General features: G+C 29.8%; 1 protein-coding gene across 6 annotated transcripts in view; it reads right to left on the reverse strand.

Annotated features, from left to right (window-relative positions):
• Positions 1–220: 220 nt before the first annotated feature.
• LOC116771177 (potassium voltage-gated channel protein Shaw-like) overlaps positions 221–17,675 on the reverse strand; it is a 47,901-nt gene continuing 30,446 nt past the window's right edge. The window contains exons 2-10 of one of the 6 annotated variants that reach the window (XM_032662947.2): positions 13,993–14,128; positions 13,606–13,816; positions 9,652–9,769; positions 7,205–7,399; positions 5,426–6,106; positions 5,215–5,350; positions 4,936–5,061; positions 3,602–3,701; positions 2,649–2,788 (exon numbers count right to left, since the gene is read on the reverse strand). In XM_032662947.2, the coding sequence (XP_032518838.1) occupies positions 3,619–3,701; positions 4,936–5,061; positions 5,215–5,350; positions 5,426–6,106; positions 7,205–7,399; positions 9,652–9,769; positions 13,606–13,814 (1,548 nt within the window). In that variant the 5' untranslated portion in view covers positions 13,815–13,816; positions 13,993–14,128 and the 3' untranslated portion in view covers positions 2,649–2,788; positions 3,602–3,618. Of the gene's footprint in view, positions 2,789–3,601; positions 4,214–4,935; positions 5,062–5,214; positions 5,351–5,425; positions 6,107–7,204; positions 7,400–9,651; positions 9,770–13,605; positions 13,817–13,992; positions 14,129–17,675 lie in introns of those variants that run through there. The other 5 variants (XR_004353581.2, XM_032662949.2, XR_009752977.1 and 2 more) reach the window with 5 other exon arrangements.

Raw genomic sequence — 17,675 nt, forward strand, 5'->3', positions numbered from 1 at the left:
AATGTTTAATGGCTGAAATACGTTTATTCTTAATTAATTTTAAAATCTTGCTCACGTCCAGAAAAATTATGAATAAATAAAATTGACCACAAGAATTCAGGACAAATAATTTCATATTAAATTTAAAAAAATATATTTTTTTATCAATTTTATACTTTAGTTTTCTATATATTCTTTCTTATTCTATATTCTATAGGGATGATAATTAAAACCACAAATTACTTTTGAATATTTAATGAACAATATTTTATATATGTAGTCGTATTGTTCATAATTGTATATAATGTATGTATATAGAATGCTATACAATAAGATACAAGCCCTGTTCGCTTACTGTAAGCCTCACTTAATATATTTTTGTGCCGTAACAAAGTAAGAAATAGCCACAAAAAAGTATTATGGTACACACACGTTCGAGTATTGGTAATTTAATACTAATATTTCGTTTGTTCTCGTTTTTGTACTGAATTTCGATAAAACAGAAATATCTAAATTAACCTAACTATGGACTCGACACACAGTGTTGTTTGAAATATCAATTTGTCTGTAAACAATTGAATTTAAGTTAGTAAAGGTAACAATTATATGAGAAATAATCGGGCATACCACTGTTTAAAACAACAATATTGAAATTAATAATTAAATATTTTTATAATACATCGTATTTGTCTTATAAGATATCATAACAATGGTCCACTATACTCACAAACAGCTCTTAATAGGATATAGCAAAATAAATATTCAGATACACTTAAGACACGATGACATTAAATGATAAGTTATCATCAAAAATCTCACTAATCGGTATAATGATTACAATATCATTAATATAATATGTCTACACATACATACATACATATAATGAAACAGTGATATAAATGACGGTTGAAACATTATTGCATTTCATGCTAATGCTTTCTTGTTACTAAGAAAGATTTCAATAATAAATAAAATACTAATCGCCAATGATGCCAAACGTAATGATTTTAATTAAGCGTGGGTTAAATTACATTTCGTAGGTAATATTTATTAACATTTTAAATTCTAATCTATATATATTATTCAAACGGATATTCTAAGATAGAGGAAGCTACAACATAGTTACAACCCAATTATCTAGAATAACTATAATCTTAATGGACAGTACATTCATATAAAATCCATCGCCGGGCAATTTTTGTCCGTCGGTAGATCGTAGACACGATAGAGAAGCTTTCGTTATGCGTTTAATTTGTAACTAGCTAATCTTATGCTATGATTATGATATTTTAATACAAAAATAATTACACCAAGAACGAAGTGCCGATGATATGTTTCTAGTGATTAGAATAACTGTTGAGATATAAAATTATTAATGCTAATAGTTTTATATACAATGATCTATATTTTTATTTTTCACTAAGAAATTGCTTGTTCCGTATTCATTTTGCTTCACTTTCATCATTTCAAATGATCATTTTGAACGTTATCTCAAAACTACGTTAAGACTTTTCGATTTTGTACACGTAACAAGCAATTATCAATATGGACTGTTTATTAGTACCTAATATTAATATATAGTAATATAATCTACTAATGGTCGAATGACATAATATCTGTGTAGAATACAGCTGAATAACATCGAATCATTTAAAATATGTTTTGAATATTGCTTCTATATAAAATATTCAATGACTATAACGTTAATACTAGACACTCACTCGATGCTAAGGTGTATATGGTAGCGAACAACTCGATGGAGACTTTATTATGTATTTGGCGAAAGAATAATGATATGACAAAAGTTTTATATTAAAGACGCTGTAAAATTTATTCACAGAACGTATGTTAATTTAATTTATTTATAATTATTAATTTTCATTCGATTAAATTTCGTATTTAAATTGTTCATATTATTTGTGTAGAATATTTTTTCTGTTCGAGAAGAAACTCAGAGGTGACGAAAATGATTTGAACCAACCGCTATAGTTGATCGCATAACAATTTTATTGTTCTGAATCTAATAACTTTTAATAATAAAATGACAGATGATCAAAAAAAAATTATGAAAATGTTTAAAAAAGTTTAGTTTTAGAAGTATAGCCAAAATCAATTTATGAAATAATATAGGAACTTTAAAAGTTAAAATGTACTTAAATATGCATAAAGCCTTTAAAATCGTGGTTCGAAGTCAATTCAAAATTTAAAAATAACGACAAAAAGTACAAAAAAAAATCCCTTAGTAATGTTTTAAAAATGTGCCCTGGATAATCTGGTAAATATTCAGTTTACTACAGACCAACAAAATAATATTAATATCCGAATGCGATAGTTTCCCAATATGTTAATTTCAACCATTGTGGTAATCTTAGTCAAGTAGCTTTTACCTTAATAATCACAATCGTATATTATTATTTTTTTATTTACGTAGAAGCCGATGATTTTCTTTTTTCTACTTTGTTGTCTCTTAGTTTTGTCTCATCTAGAGATTCGATTTTGTGGTCTCTTAACAAAGGGGTACGTGCATCCGTTTTTTCTTCGCATTTTTCATATTCATTGCTATAATTATTTGCTTTCACAGTGTTACTGCTCTCAATACTATCTTGTCTACTTGTGCTGTTGCTCTCATTTTTAGATTTATCTTCTATTTTTTCGCTATTATACGCCATATTGTCGAAGCATTGCGCTGGGACTATGTTTACAGACTTCATCATTGGTATCGCTAAAGCCAGAGCTGGACTTATATCCCGGGGACTTGGGGTAAGACGAGTGGCAACCGTTAAATCCATTCCTGGCATTAGGCTGGCGACTGTTGAAAACACAAGCATTAATAAAATAATAAAATTGGTGCAGTAATTTAATTGTGATTAAAAATATAAAAGACAAACACTGGTACACAAAAACTGTTACTGAAGTCTCCATGCTGACAATGCGAAAACATATTGCGTAAACACCAAAGTTAAATTATTTTATGAAAACGTTCTGTATAACACGAACGTGAGGCTTAATGAATATTTCTACTCTACGCCCATTCACAGTGACGTCACAAAGAAAACGGACGCTGACATTTCAACTCAACAACGAAGAAAAACACATGTACAATGTAGCTTTCATACAAAATGGCGAGTGTGTATAGTTTCATGACAACTATCGCGTTAATTATTCAGGATCCCCAGAAATTTAGTCTCATTAGAGATGAATCCATCATAAAGGATAACTTTGGCCCACTGCTATATTTCAAACATTAATGACTATTTAAATGTAAGATGAATGAGGGTCTATTTACATTTATTTTTGAGAGCTTATCATCAGATCCTGTTAATAAAATTTTGAGTGGGATACAAAATATTTTATGTTTAGACTTCATTCAAATAACAACTTATCAATGTGGCGACACTTAAAACAGACTTTGTACTCTACTTCCAATGTAATATTCATATGAATAATAATCGCTATAGCCGTCATTTAATAATGTAGTTAGGTGTTACGAGTTCTGGTAGTACCCACTTTATGAACTGTTAGATTATAAATACATACATTCATATATTATATGTACAATTATTGATTTATTTTATTCGATATATTAATATTTTTTTCATATAACAGTTCTTATAGTAAGTACCATTGTAAATGTTGATTTTACACTTGTACCGCCGTATTGAGAGGTGCCTGATCTGGTTGAGGTGTGGACTTACAAATAGTCGAAGTATTGAAGAGATTCCCTGAAATAACACTGGACTATGAAACATTAAAAATTATAAAGTAATACAAGAGTAGAAAAATGCTAGTGTTGTAAAAGATATTTTTACTGTATGTGAGAAGTATAAAACTTGGTGGTTAGAGAGTAATGTAACGTAGTCTTTCAAAAGGCTAGAACTGGGTGTAGTGAGTAATGGTCTAAGAACTAGAACAGTATAAACACAAGCAGCCAAGCAGCTAAACTACATTATAGGCCCCACACAACATTGAAATCCGAACCTTCCTCCTTATGGATGAGGCAATGGGACCTATGGATCCGTGTGCTGCTTGAAGATGCCTTGTTATGTGCAAAGTGAGTTAATGATTGTTAGTGTTTATATAACATTCCCATAAGCTAATTCCGTTTGTGCAGGCGACATATTAAGCCCGTTCCCGGAGCCAGCCAGTGTCGCTTTTTAAAGCATATTTAAATTTTTTCTTTTGCAGTTGTTTGGTGTTGTTTGGATCATAGCTTCAAGCTCGCTACGATCACCATCTGTGGAGGATTACACTGCATAAGCTGTTAGTTTTGTGAGCTCCTAAAGTTATTATACATTCCAGGGATAATTTTAGCATCCAAATTTATCTAAGATTCACTCATAATAAGTAAATGTTCACAAAGATTCTATTAATCATAGACTATGATTGATTGATGACTAAGGAGTATAAATAATCTTTTTTTATTCTATATAAATTATTATTTATCCTTAGCCTTGGAATATAAAAAACAATTACATGTAGTTTGGTTTCTGTAAACTGTTTAGTTTAATGTGATTTAATTAGAAGTAACGAGAAAATATAAAATTAGATATAACGAAGCTAAAAATATCCCTTAAATTGTTAGTTGTGATGTTCTATATAACTATCTATAAAACACCTTCAGTTAAACCATACGCATAAGAAATATGGATAAATTTTGACGTATATTTTGGCCTAAACTGAAAATGTTATGAGAAATTTTGTAGGTCCACTTTTTTATTGAGAGTTAGTTGTCATGTTCAGTCGTATTTGAAATGAATTTTGGTATGCTTTCTTTGTGCCAATTTTGTTGTGCTGAAAAGTTCTAAAATTTTTAAGATTAATTTTGATTTAGTAACACTTATTTATTTATTTATTTTTCTATTATTAGAAAGAAAATTTTTATTATGTTTACTGATACTATTTACAGTAAGCTTTTATTTAAGTTTTATTTATTTTTCTCTTTTTCTTTATACTTACCCATATTAGGTCCCATCATATCTTTCGGATGATTTGTTTTAATTGCATTCATTCTTCTGTTCACAGCTTGCGGACCCATACCAGGTGCAATTGGACCTGCTGGGCCACCTGGAATTCCCGGCGCTCCTAATTTTGATTATTAAATAAAATGAGCCATTAACTTCATATCCAAATATTATTGGCTAAAAGTTTCTGTAAAACGATTCATCTAGGCATACTGATTTATCTTCGGAATATCAGTCAGTGCATTCCGGATTAATAATTCTGAAAGGAACTTACGTAATGGTGGTCTCGTCGGTTCTACGTTAATAACTCTTCGCCTCTTCTTTGGCAGTTTTGCCCTAGCTTGAGTATGTGAATAGTACATGGCGAAGTTAGAGACGATGACCGGCACCGGCAGAGCTATCGTCAACACCTTTGTAAAGAATTCAGAAATTATAATTGATAATCACCATCATTATTTAATTTTCATTAAATTCAAACAACTTACACCAGCCAACGCGCACAGGGCGCCGACAAACATACCGACATATGTTTTCGGAGCCATGTCACCATAGCCTACAGTTGTCATGGTAACTAGCGCCCACCACAATCCCAATGGTATGCTGTTAAAGTCGTTATGTGGATTCGTTTGTATTCTCTCAGCATAATACACGAGACTGGCAAAAATTACAATTCCGAGCACCAGGAAAAACACTAACAATGTCAACTCCTTCGCTGACGCTCTAAATGTCTGAATAAGTATCTTAAGGCCGGACGAATGTCGGGTCAATTTAAAAAGCCTCATGATTCGGATGATGGAAAAGAACTCCAGAATGTCAGCATTCTCTACGTGGGAGGCGTACTTCTGAAGAATCAAATCTATGTAGAAGCTCATTGTTGCTATGTAATCTATGATGTTGACGGATGATTTTACGAATTCGCACTTATTAGGCGACGATATGAATCTGACGAGGATTTCAAGAGTAAACCACGCGTTGCACACACACTCGATGTAAAAGAACGCTATGTGGGCATTTGTTTGCACTTTGTCCAATGCCCAACTTTGGGTTTGATTAGCGGTTGTCACTGTGTAGTTTCTGATCACTGGCACTCTCATATCCGGGTGCGTTTTTAGACAGAATGATATTATTGATACACAAATAAAAAACACAGATATCACACCGATAATCTGAAAAGAAAAACTTTTGTTAATGAAAACTAGACTTTTTTGAAAACAAGATATATGGATGAGACAATTTCCGATTGAAATTTAAGTGGGTATTCGAAATTAAATAAGTTCATTAATTAGTATCTTAACTTTCATATGTAGGGGGAATAACATGGAAAGTAAAAACAAAACATGAGATAAAAATGGAAAACAAAGAATTTAATTATTTAAATTTTCAAATAAACTTTGAGGTTATAAGAAAAATCGTAAATTCCAAAGTTGTAGTTCTACGAATTTCCTACAAATTTTTGTCAGAAATCAAGATAAACCGATTTTCGCTCATAAAAAATTCACCTCCTCCCGTTTTCCGACCGCAACTTGCCCGCAAACTACTTTTTTGTTCATTTTGTAATATTCTTATAATTATTTTTTACTTTGTACCAATATCAAAGGCTTTTCTCCATATTGGTGCAGAAATTGACATGAGAACCATTTAAGTTTTAAATAAATAACACACTCTTACAAATACCGTACAATATAACTCCGGAATGATTCAATTAGGAATTCCACCTACCCTCTATTTCTGCAATATCAAAAACAAAGGAAGGCTACCGTGTTAATTAATACTATCTACATAAATTTGAATTGAAAAGTGACCCTATAAAACTCTTGCCCTGTTAATAACTTCATAAAGTCAAAGGATTACAATTTTCTTTTAGAGTGTACTCGGACGTTAATGAATTTATAAGAGGAAGTAATGGTATAAATATTTAAAACACTTGTAATGTCGTTAATGGATCTCTCGTTCCGACATTTATTGTTGGGTGGCTATTTTTTATTATTTATAATCATAATGTAATAAAAATTAAACGTAATATAATAAGTAACTTAGTGACTCAGTAAGTTGGACTTAAGTAATTCACCCTTTTTACTTTCAGTATATTTTAATTGACTAAGGGTATTTTTAAAAAGGTATTTGATTCTTATTAACTATTTTTAAAAATAATTAAATAAAAATACATATAGCTCCTAATCCTGATGTTATTAATTGTTGTTTCTATATACATATATCTCGGTAATATACGAAAAGAAATTATAATATCAACTTATAGGAATTACCTTAGCCGCGTTCGAGCTGTAAGGTTCGTCAAATAGAGACCACATTTGAGGCTTCAGTTGTTGCCACCAGGACACTGTGCCGTTATAGTAATCATCTTCAAATCCGAATTTCCTCGCCACCTCCTCGTCAGAAGGCTTCTCCGTATCGAGATCCAAACGATCTAGCACTGCCAGAGTTTCTTGTGTATCTCGATGCTAAATAAAGAGGATAAACAAATATATTTACTCAAATAAATTTTAAGATAAGTGAAGTAATCTAAAGGGCTGGTTTATAAATATGTACAAAGCCAAAATTTCTGAATCCGACAAAATTTTAAGTCGTTTATATAACGATAAAATGTAAATTGACGTTCAACTTTGATATTTAAATAGACATTCAGATACACTTTCACAATAATATAGACTAAATATAAACCTGCCCTTGACCTTCGGCGTGACTTTATTGCAACATTTTCTATCTGTATTGGCAATCTTTAATTAAATTTATGTCACAGTTTCAATAGAGTTAAATGTAACCACAAAATTGATTTGTCAAAAATCTTACATGTCTTGGGATTAAGATTTTTAGGAGTTAGATTATATTTTTAGATTATTAAGATTTTTAGGAGTTAGATATTTAATAATTTATAGTATTTCTTTGGTAAAAAATTGAGAACGTTCCTAATGTAATATTTTTTATGTTATGTCCAAAAAGTTAATGACGTAGTCTTATAATTGAACCATATTTCTCGTATAACCAAAGATTTAATGTTTGATTGTGTAAACTATTCATAGAAAAACTAATTTAATAATACTTTTTGAAATTGAGCTTTCCATTCTGTATCGAATTTTTTGAGTATTCGGTATATTAAATGTGTAAATAAATAAACAATTCCTTTGGCATAAAAAAAAAACAAATGAAAGCAATTAATAAAATAAATATAAATTTACATTAATATTAAATATTAATTTAAAAAAAAATGTATTTTAATTAATATTATATTTATGAATATAAAAATAAATTTAAAAGTTAATATTTCCTATTCTAACGTTTTTCATACTTTCCTTCACATTGAATTCTTTATTTCTGCGTTCATGCTAGCAGTAGCTTGTTATACAGTGCTTTCATATACCTTATATGAGAAATGCTACGGTTTTATGCTGTTATGATTTATAAAAAAAATATTAAATTATAATGAAAACCTGGATTTGTTTACTTTGGAATGACGGAGTTGTGGTTAAATCTCGCATTCAATACGATTATTTTAATGTATGTATAATAAAATATTTAGTTTCAAAAATAGAATTGTAAAACTTCTAGTTTTATGGCCATTTTGTGATGATAGCGGTCAAATCCAATAAGCCAGTCGTGTGATAAATCGTTACAGGGAGTTGTGTAAGTTTGGGATGTGTAAAACTTTCGTTCTTAATGCTTGAACAGTTTTCGACAGATTGGTCTTGGTTACTACTTTTCGGTTTCTCTGCTATACACTACCAATTTCTATTTTATCCAGCCCTATTCTGGTACAATTTGATATAAAGTGGATATTAAACTGAAGTCCTCTATACTGATTCAAATTATTATAATGAAGTGGCTAATTATCTTTAACAATCTTTGCAAATGAGAGTTCGAGACTTATTTTAAGCATTGATGTTAAAACTTAATATAAAATAATGCGAACAACTATTCATTGTGTTTAAGTAAATGTTTTTTAAATATAGTATTAATTTTACAATGTAATTATTTTGTAATTTATGCTGGGAGATGTATTCTAGAGGATAACACGAGTTTTTCCTTTCATTATTAAAACCCAAGTTATTCAGGGTTCATTCTGTGGATGTATTGTAACGGCTGAAACGTCTCCTGGGATGTTTTCAATGGCCATAGAAATAGGTGTTGATGAGTTCTTTTCAGTACTTACAATTTATATTTTATTATGAATGAATATTGAACGAGTTTATTGAGGTATAGAAATATATTTTTCATTTAAACGTGACGAGAAATATTTGCTATGATTAAAAATTATTTAATATCTGGTAATGGGAAATTCGGTCGTTTCAGTGTGAAATAATTTTATATTTTAATATTGTTGAAATACTTGATGTCATATTTTAATTTAATTGTATTTAATACGATTCTATTCGTGTATACAAGGCCGTACGGCCAGAATATACTAAGATATCAACGCGTCTCTGACGACTCTGATAAACTAATTAAATAGTGACAGTGTGGTCTAGTACTTACTACTGTTATCAAGATTTCAGTGTATTTATACTATGTGTGTAAAATAATTGTTGTTGAAAGTAACTTTACAATTAAACAGATATAATGTTTTTATTTGAGTTTGTTAATATGTTTCAATATTTTGTTCTGTCTCGTCTAGATGAGATAGATTTAAAATGTCAGACGTCTTGGTAACTAAATCATATGTTGTAGATAAATATTTGTCAGTTTAGTTAATGTATACCTGTGTGTAGGTCATCCAGCAACAAGGTTCTACTTGGTTGGCGTCTAACCCCCAAAATTCCAGCTCTTCTTCAAATAAGGGTCCACACACATCCGTTGGATAATGCAGCTTACCTGTCCTGCAGAAACAAATTTATGGCTAATATTAAATATTCTCTACAAAATAACTATTTCAATTTAGTGATAATATTTTTTTTTATATATGAGATTCATGCTAGAACTTGATGGAGTTAGTTTTACCTTTTTAGTACGTAAATAAAAAAATAGTAAAGTAACCGACTATATTCAATAAGTTCCGAGTTCAAAAAGAGAAGCATTATGATCTAGATCCACGTTTTTTTGTATTTTGAGCCAGTTGCCTCAACTGTAGTTTGGCAATTAATCACAACGCTTGACTTTGTATTGTAACACTCACACATAATACATATAGATATATATACGTATATGAGTGTATGTATCGATTTAGACTGATGAGTTTGTATTTCAGTTCACTGACTGTGAAATTTAAATTGATTTCACAGTTTCTGACTGACTGACCTACATAGTTGTTGTTTCATAGCTGTTTATCGATCCCAACCTTCTTTTATGAGTAAGGCAATTATATTTACGTAGTATCTATAATAAAACAGTTCCACATTGTATAATGTTTTTTTATAAGTGCATAAAATATATGAATAGAAAAAAGTATATTATATTGTGACATGATATTAATCGAAGTATAAAGTTAGTAAATGAAATTTTAAAAAATTATCAAAAGCTTTTCTCTAATAACTGATTTTTACTGAGCTTATTCTTGGATTGATTGATTTTAATCAGAACTAAATAAATATATAATAAATGAATAGATACTGAACTATTTCCTTTATACTAAATATCAAAACACATGATAGTAATTTTAAAGTAAAGTAACGTTGCTGCCAACGTGTTTAGTTATGTCAAGCCCAGCCTTTCGTGAATTCAAAAACCAAGTGTCATTATTTTAACATAACGTTAACAAATCCAAAATGGACGCTCGACCGAGTAGTCTCCCCTGGGGATAAAATATCATAATTAAATAGTCATTGTGACTGTGTTTTAATAAAATAATAATTTGTACAGCTGTGTGGAGAAAGTTTTAAACCTGTCAATCAAAAAGGGACTTAAGGTTCTGGGAGTCGGCAAATATGATTTCAATTAGTACATGTTTACGTATTGAGATTTAAACTTCAGAAGTACTTAAAAGCTTTCTATTCAGAACACAAGTATTAAAACATTCGTTCTCGAGATATAATGGGACACCCATTATTCCTTAACCAAGATAATAATGATGAGGAAACGATCATATCCAACCTTGTTTAGTACTAGTATATATGTAAGATAAATCCTTCAGTTGAACCCTAGAGCTCCATTATTAAGAAAAGTTATACTTTTCCTCGAGAATTTTAGTTTTCATAATAACAAGAAATATTCTCAGAGAAATATAAAATATTTTTCAAAACTTTCATTCAGAATTAAAAAGTTAGATATAAAGTTGAAGAAAACTTGTAGGTGTTATTTAAAATTTATAAATAAACTTCTCTCTTTGTCTTAGCTGGATACTTTTTCATAAATTTTGTAATTTTTGTTGTTTCAGTTTCAGTCCGGTCGTCCATTGAAGTACAATTTATTATGAAAAAAATATCGTATAAATAGGGGCAGGGCTGCTATAAGAAGTCTTTAGAAACAAAATATCGATTGATATCTATGCAAAATGTTGCCTTGTGAAAACCTAAAACATTTTATCGATATAATAATGTGAAATTTGACAGTCATTAATCGTGTCAATTTGTCCTCAGTTCTGTTGATGGAGCTTAATGGACCTCTTTTCTGCGTTATTTCCGCATTAATTAACGGTTTACTCTAATCCGACGTGGCCAAATATATATAGGTTAATTTAAAATTCAAAATATTATTCGTTACTTTCTTTATTCGTTTCTATTCTTGATGCTAATCCATTTAAATTATTTCATTAGCAGAATATAAAAAAGTGTAATTTTGTACTAGTTTTTGTCTGAAGAACATTTTATTTTATTTTTCTGTTACTTACCAACATACCACTCTGAGTTAACGAACGCAAATTATGCTCAGAATAAAATCTAGTTTCAACTGGAACTGAATATAGTTTTCGCTATAATACAATAAAATTTTATATTTGGCATTAAATGCTTATGTATATTTAATACAAGAGAAGATATAAAATTTATGTTTTTCAGTCTATAAAGTCAGATAAAACTAAAAATTTATCTGGATCATTAAATTTATCGTCCGTAGAATATAAAGCTCTATGATCTCCACGGCTATTTAAGATGACGGACACAGTTATAAATCCGTCAAAATGAAATCCTTCAGCAAACTTTAAACTCGGCTGTGATAATAAATCAATAGAGATGCATTGTTTATTTATTGTCAGACGATACAACTCAAGACGGTACGGATATAATTTGACATTCATAGCGGACATGTATAAAATTGTACGTACATACGGCTCAACAGACACAATTTGTATGAGTCAATCCTTAGCATAATTGTGAGGTGATATCAGATCACCTTTTCATATGTTACTTAATTTATAAATTCGTATATTATCATAACGTATTTAGGAATAAGATTAAGATAATCGCTTTACACTATTCCTTATTTTAAGTAAGTCGATTCATCGTAAATAGAAATCACACACAGTCTTGAACACGTATAAATACACGCAGTATCCTATAACAGTTGACCTCAATATCAAGGTTCTAAACAAACGAACTGTCTAGCCCTTATCAATAAAATTAATTTGGACCTCAACAGTAGGAACCCTTAGAGAATAAAAGGTGTTGTTTTATCGAAATAAATTATATTGTGTAAAGTTTAGGTACATATTTTTTAGTTTTGACAAGGAGTTTGGCTCATTATTTAAGAGAGAAATTGTTTGGAAGGCATCAGTGTTTATAAAAGTATATCATGTTTGTACAACAGAAGTCTATCACGTGCTGCTTTTTTTAAATAATATATTCCTTAAAGTGACGTCTAATCTCAATGAATAAAAACATTATTTTAACCATCCTATTATTGTATGTTAAGTAATTGAAGTATATTTGAAATATTTTGTTCTAGAAAACAATCAATTAATTCCTTAATGCATTCAAGCCGAGAATACTTTGAAAACAACTGAATTGTTGCTCTGTTTAAATTATGATGTGTCAGACTGTTTTGTTCTAGCTTTTTATTAAATGTATATTTGAAGTGCCTTTATCTTTATTTCAATTAGAAAATTAGGTAATTCGGATTTTTTTTTAGAATTTTTACATAATATCTTATTTGGAGAAAGGAGGTTAGTGTAGGTTTTGATAACGTATTGGTAACAAATAATAAGATCAAACACTTTCGCGAGTATTCATTTAAACAAAACTAATATTTTCTGATTATAACGCGTTATTTTATTGTATTAAAGCTTCTTTACATTTTAAAATTTCTGATCTCGTCCGCCCGTGATCACGGTTGTTTTACAGAAACTGGAACTTCGAGAGTAAGCAGTTTTAAAATAATAAAATAAAAAATAGTGATTCGTAAATATTAGTTTTATTTATATTGATAACAACTAATGAATAATGTGAGGTGCTGACGACAATATACTAAAGTGTTTCGAGAACTTCGAATGCACCGTGTTAAGTGACTAATTAAGGTATTAAATTCTTACAGTGAGAAAATGTTTAAAGACAAATTCTGTCCTTTTTACAGTTTTATTCGTGATAGCGGTTATCTCTTCAAGTAAAATCACTTTGCATCTACAAATTTATGTGCTTATAATTGATATAATTATTCAAAAATTTAATTAATTTGCAATTTTATTTATTAAAACTAATTCGTTTCATGTAAGAAATTAATTCTATCCTTTTCAGAGCACTACATTGTCAGTGTGACGTGATTGAAAAACGTTATCAAATGTTGTTACCTGTAATAATTCAGGACTTGTGCGAACACGCCAGGGTGTCTGTCGAAGAAGTATTCATTGAGAACGGGGTCGTAGTTAGCTAGAGCCTCCGTGAGCCGGGAGAGGCGCGTCGCGGGAATCTTCTTCAAGGTGGCCTTGTAAGTTTCGTGTCGGATTCCTCCGACGTTCAACACCACGCGGTTTTCCGCATCCGTGTTGAGAAGATTCATTTCTGTTCGAACGAAACTTTTACAAAGATTGCCAACTTACGGTTCGAGTGGAATGACAATCGAAATTGGCAAGCCTCGGATATAAATTAGCTATAGCGAGCATTTCAACAGAACCTCTTCGTCTTTGTTATTATTATACGAATATTTCAATTGAAGCTTTTAATACGTAAGTACTTACTTAAATCTTCTCAATGCCTACACTAAACAACGCTACGGTGACCGACTTTGCCCGCGTCGCCCCATTACTTCTATATATTCATCCTCTTGTCCGTTGATACTCTTGTGACTTGTCATTGCTAGGGTAGAGAAGAAATCTGCAATAAATACATACATTTTATTGATACTACACATTTGTAAAAGAATTAAAGTAAAAGTAGATTTTAACAGACACAATGTTTATATGAAGAAAGTGTGCATAAAGAGATTCATATATATTACACAATATATATATATATATATATACATGTATATGTATATATATATATATATATATATATATATATATTGTGTAAGAAATACCTACGTTAAATAATTTAAACTAAGTATAATACACAAGCATGATTTTGTCACACATGCTTATTACATCAATCCGTGAACATTTCTATTTTACTATTAAACTAAAAATAAAAAAATAATTATAGCAGAGTATCGACCCTTCAGCATTAACAAGTAATAATTGTTCTATAAAATTAACAAAAATAAAAAACTTGCTGCAATGTTTTAAATCTAATATTATTTAAACATAAGGCAAAGTAAAAGTCTAACCAGCTAAGCCAGCTTTTATAAAAAAATTATTATGTCCAGATAATAATGAATCCCCCAAAAATATATTAACATCACAAAGGAAATATTAAATGGGAGACGAGAAGCAAAAAAATTTAGAAATGTCATTAGAATAATTCAGAATCCGTTTGTTATAAATATAAACACAATGCTAAATTAGTTTACTGTTATAACGTTATACAAAGAAAGCTTCGCAGAGTCTGTCCTTATTAAAGAATATATTTATTCTGTAACATTCCACTATTATATGGGCATTACATCTGAAATGACGCTGCCGTTTCAAAATAATCTTTAGCGTCCAGCTTTAAAGTCTTAATTCGTATATATTGCGGTTCTCTCTCGACAGTAGAACAAAGGATGTGCTTCAGAGTGAAAATTGTCTGATAAAAAATAGATAAAAAAGATGTTTCGTCATTTTTTAAGGAAACACAAAGGATGAAGGTGGGCGAATTGAAAAATACAGTTTTTTTTGTTTTATTGTACGTGCGATTATACGTGCTCGACTTTAGAAACGGTTGGGACGAACGCACTGAATGTTCGCCCTACAAAATTACAATGAAAAGTAATTTTCTCTGTATTTATTACTCTTACTACTGTATTTTTCAATACCAATACCAATGGTATAGGACAGTTCAGGAGATTATATTAATTTACTTCAGTTATATTCAAAACGAAAAGGCTTTCCCAAAAATATTTTAATGCTAGAATCAATATGAGCGGACAAATCAAATTATATCAGTCTCTATTCATAATTCTTTGAAATTAGTAAAATTAGCGCATAAAAATTTAATTAACTTATTCGTTTTATAAACATATAAGGTTAAAAAAAATAGCGCTCAAATGAGAGCTGCAATCTAAATAACTTTTTTCTGAATAAGTCATGAGAGGTCTGAGTTTACTTAAAAGTACTCATTAAAGGGGCTCCTCGGCTTTACAAACATCGTGAGATAAAACAGTATAAAAAATTTAATTGAAAATCTTTAAAACACTGATAGAAGCGGTAGAAAGAAATAAAAAATATGAATATTCGAACTTTGTATTTATAGTTGACTATTCTGAAAATGATGTTACGCAAAGTAAGTAATCAGTTAATTTTTGGCAACAAATATCCAACTGCTAGATTTATCTTGTATAAATTTCGTTTTTCCCTTTTCAATTCGACGCTAAGCCATTTTTCAATTGCATTTATTTAAAACGAGGTTTTGTCTGAAGCCTCGCTAAAGATATCGTTTGAGTAAAAACTACTTTTATGTTTGCTTCGTTAATACCTATTTACATTTGGCTTTTTTTATTTTGGAGATTTAACGCGTCAATGCAGTTAAACTAAATGAATTTTTATCTTCAGTTAACCCGTTACTTCGTTTAGACTTCTCTAAAGAAAATTATAGTTGCTTAGTTTTTACTATTCATCATTTCTTTCTTTTATGTTCACAGTCATTTATCAATAGTATTATTTAAAGTAAAATCTTAATGTATAAGAGATCATTGTGTGTAAACACTTTTTTACCAAAAAATATCAAAAAATGATCGAAAGCAATTCATTATTGTACTTCAATTTATGTTATGTAATAATTAAAATCATTTAATTTGACAATTTTAATGAGAACGATTACCGACGAAATTTTATTGTGTTATACATTTTGTATGGAAAATATTTTTTTTTTATAAATTATTTTAACAATTTCGAGAAACAGATCATTTTGGGCAGACAATGTATGTGCTTGCAATAAAGCTAGACGGATCATTTTGTGATAAATAAAAATAATTTTATCTATATCAATAAATAATTGATAAAATGATACAGTTACTTTATTGATCATGTGCACACGGAATCTCATTGAAGATAAACAATCGAAAAAAGGGGTTAAATAGATCAGTATGATTACGGAAAAAGTGACGTTCTGTTCCAAATATAATACTAAACTAAACGAAATACTAAAACTAAAGAAATCGATATAAAAGCAAGTTGGTGTCAATAGCTGGTGAGACATTGTAAGGTTTTAGACTGAAAGTGCTACAGTTTCTTTTTCCACAGGCTTTTGAAGTAGCAAATGGGCTACGCTACAAAGACTCAAATTGTCTGCCGTTTAGACTCAACCTGTATACAAGATGTGGTTGTTGAGTGTTATGTATAAAGGTTTTCATTTACGGCTCCAAAAAAGAGGTCAAGCTGAGGGAGAGACGAGGTCCGCTATATATTTAACAGATAATCATCCTTAACACAGTTCCAATATATTCATCAAAATATATAGAATTTATAAATTCACATGTTGTTGTATTAAAATATATTTAACAGAGAAAGGTCGCATTGCAGTTATCATTTCTAAACGCCGCGGACACAGTTGAATTAATCTGCTTCATATTTACCACACAAAGAGATTAAAACCTCGGCAGATAATGATTGTTTGTAGTCGGGGAATTGATTGAAAAATTTACATCTGTTTTATAGACATATATTACGAGTCCTATTTTATGTGGGAAATATGATTAGTATTAATAGGTCTTCTCAAAGATGTCTATAGATAAACCTCTAAACAAAACCAACTTCAGATATCTACGATAAGGATGATACATTTAGTGAACAATGTCGAATTAATTCGATCTACGGTCCGTGTGACAAAACAAAAGGGATTCTAGTTAACACAATGGCTTTGTGTAAGTCAATAGGATATACAAATATAGTTGTTTGTGTATAGGTTTTGTTCGTGATAAGAACCTTTCATGACTTTTAGCATTTATAAATATTTTTAGTAATAATAATACCAAGGTATTGTTCTAGCAACTTAGCTGTTTAAGTGTGTAGCGTTTGGGTGGCTGACAGTATGAAACTCTCTGTATTTCATCGGAATACTGTGATAATGTTAACAGACAACCCTATGTCGGAAAGAAAATTCTATTTACTTTTTTTTGTCTTATATTATACTAAATGACACGTAATATAAAGTCATTTCATTATAATATCTAAGATATTCACAAGTACCTACAAATTCGAATGAAAATATTACATTTAGAAATATTACACACGCTATTTAATATTTTATTTTTATATTTTACCCGACGTTTCGATTACTTTACGGA

The sequence above is a fragment of the Danaus plexippus genome, chromosome 17 (genome assembly GCF_018135715.1).
Source record: "Danaus plexippus chromosome 17, MEX_DaPlex, whole genome shotgun sequence".
Lineage (NCBI taxonomy): Eukaryota > Metazoa > Arthropoda > Insecta > Lepidoptera > Nymphalidae > Danaus > Danaus plexippus.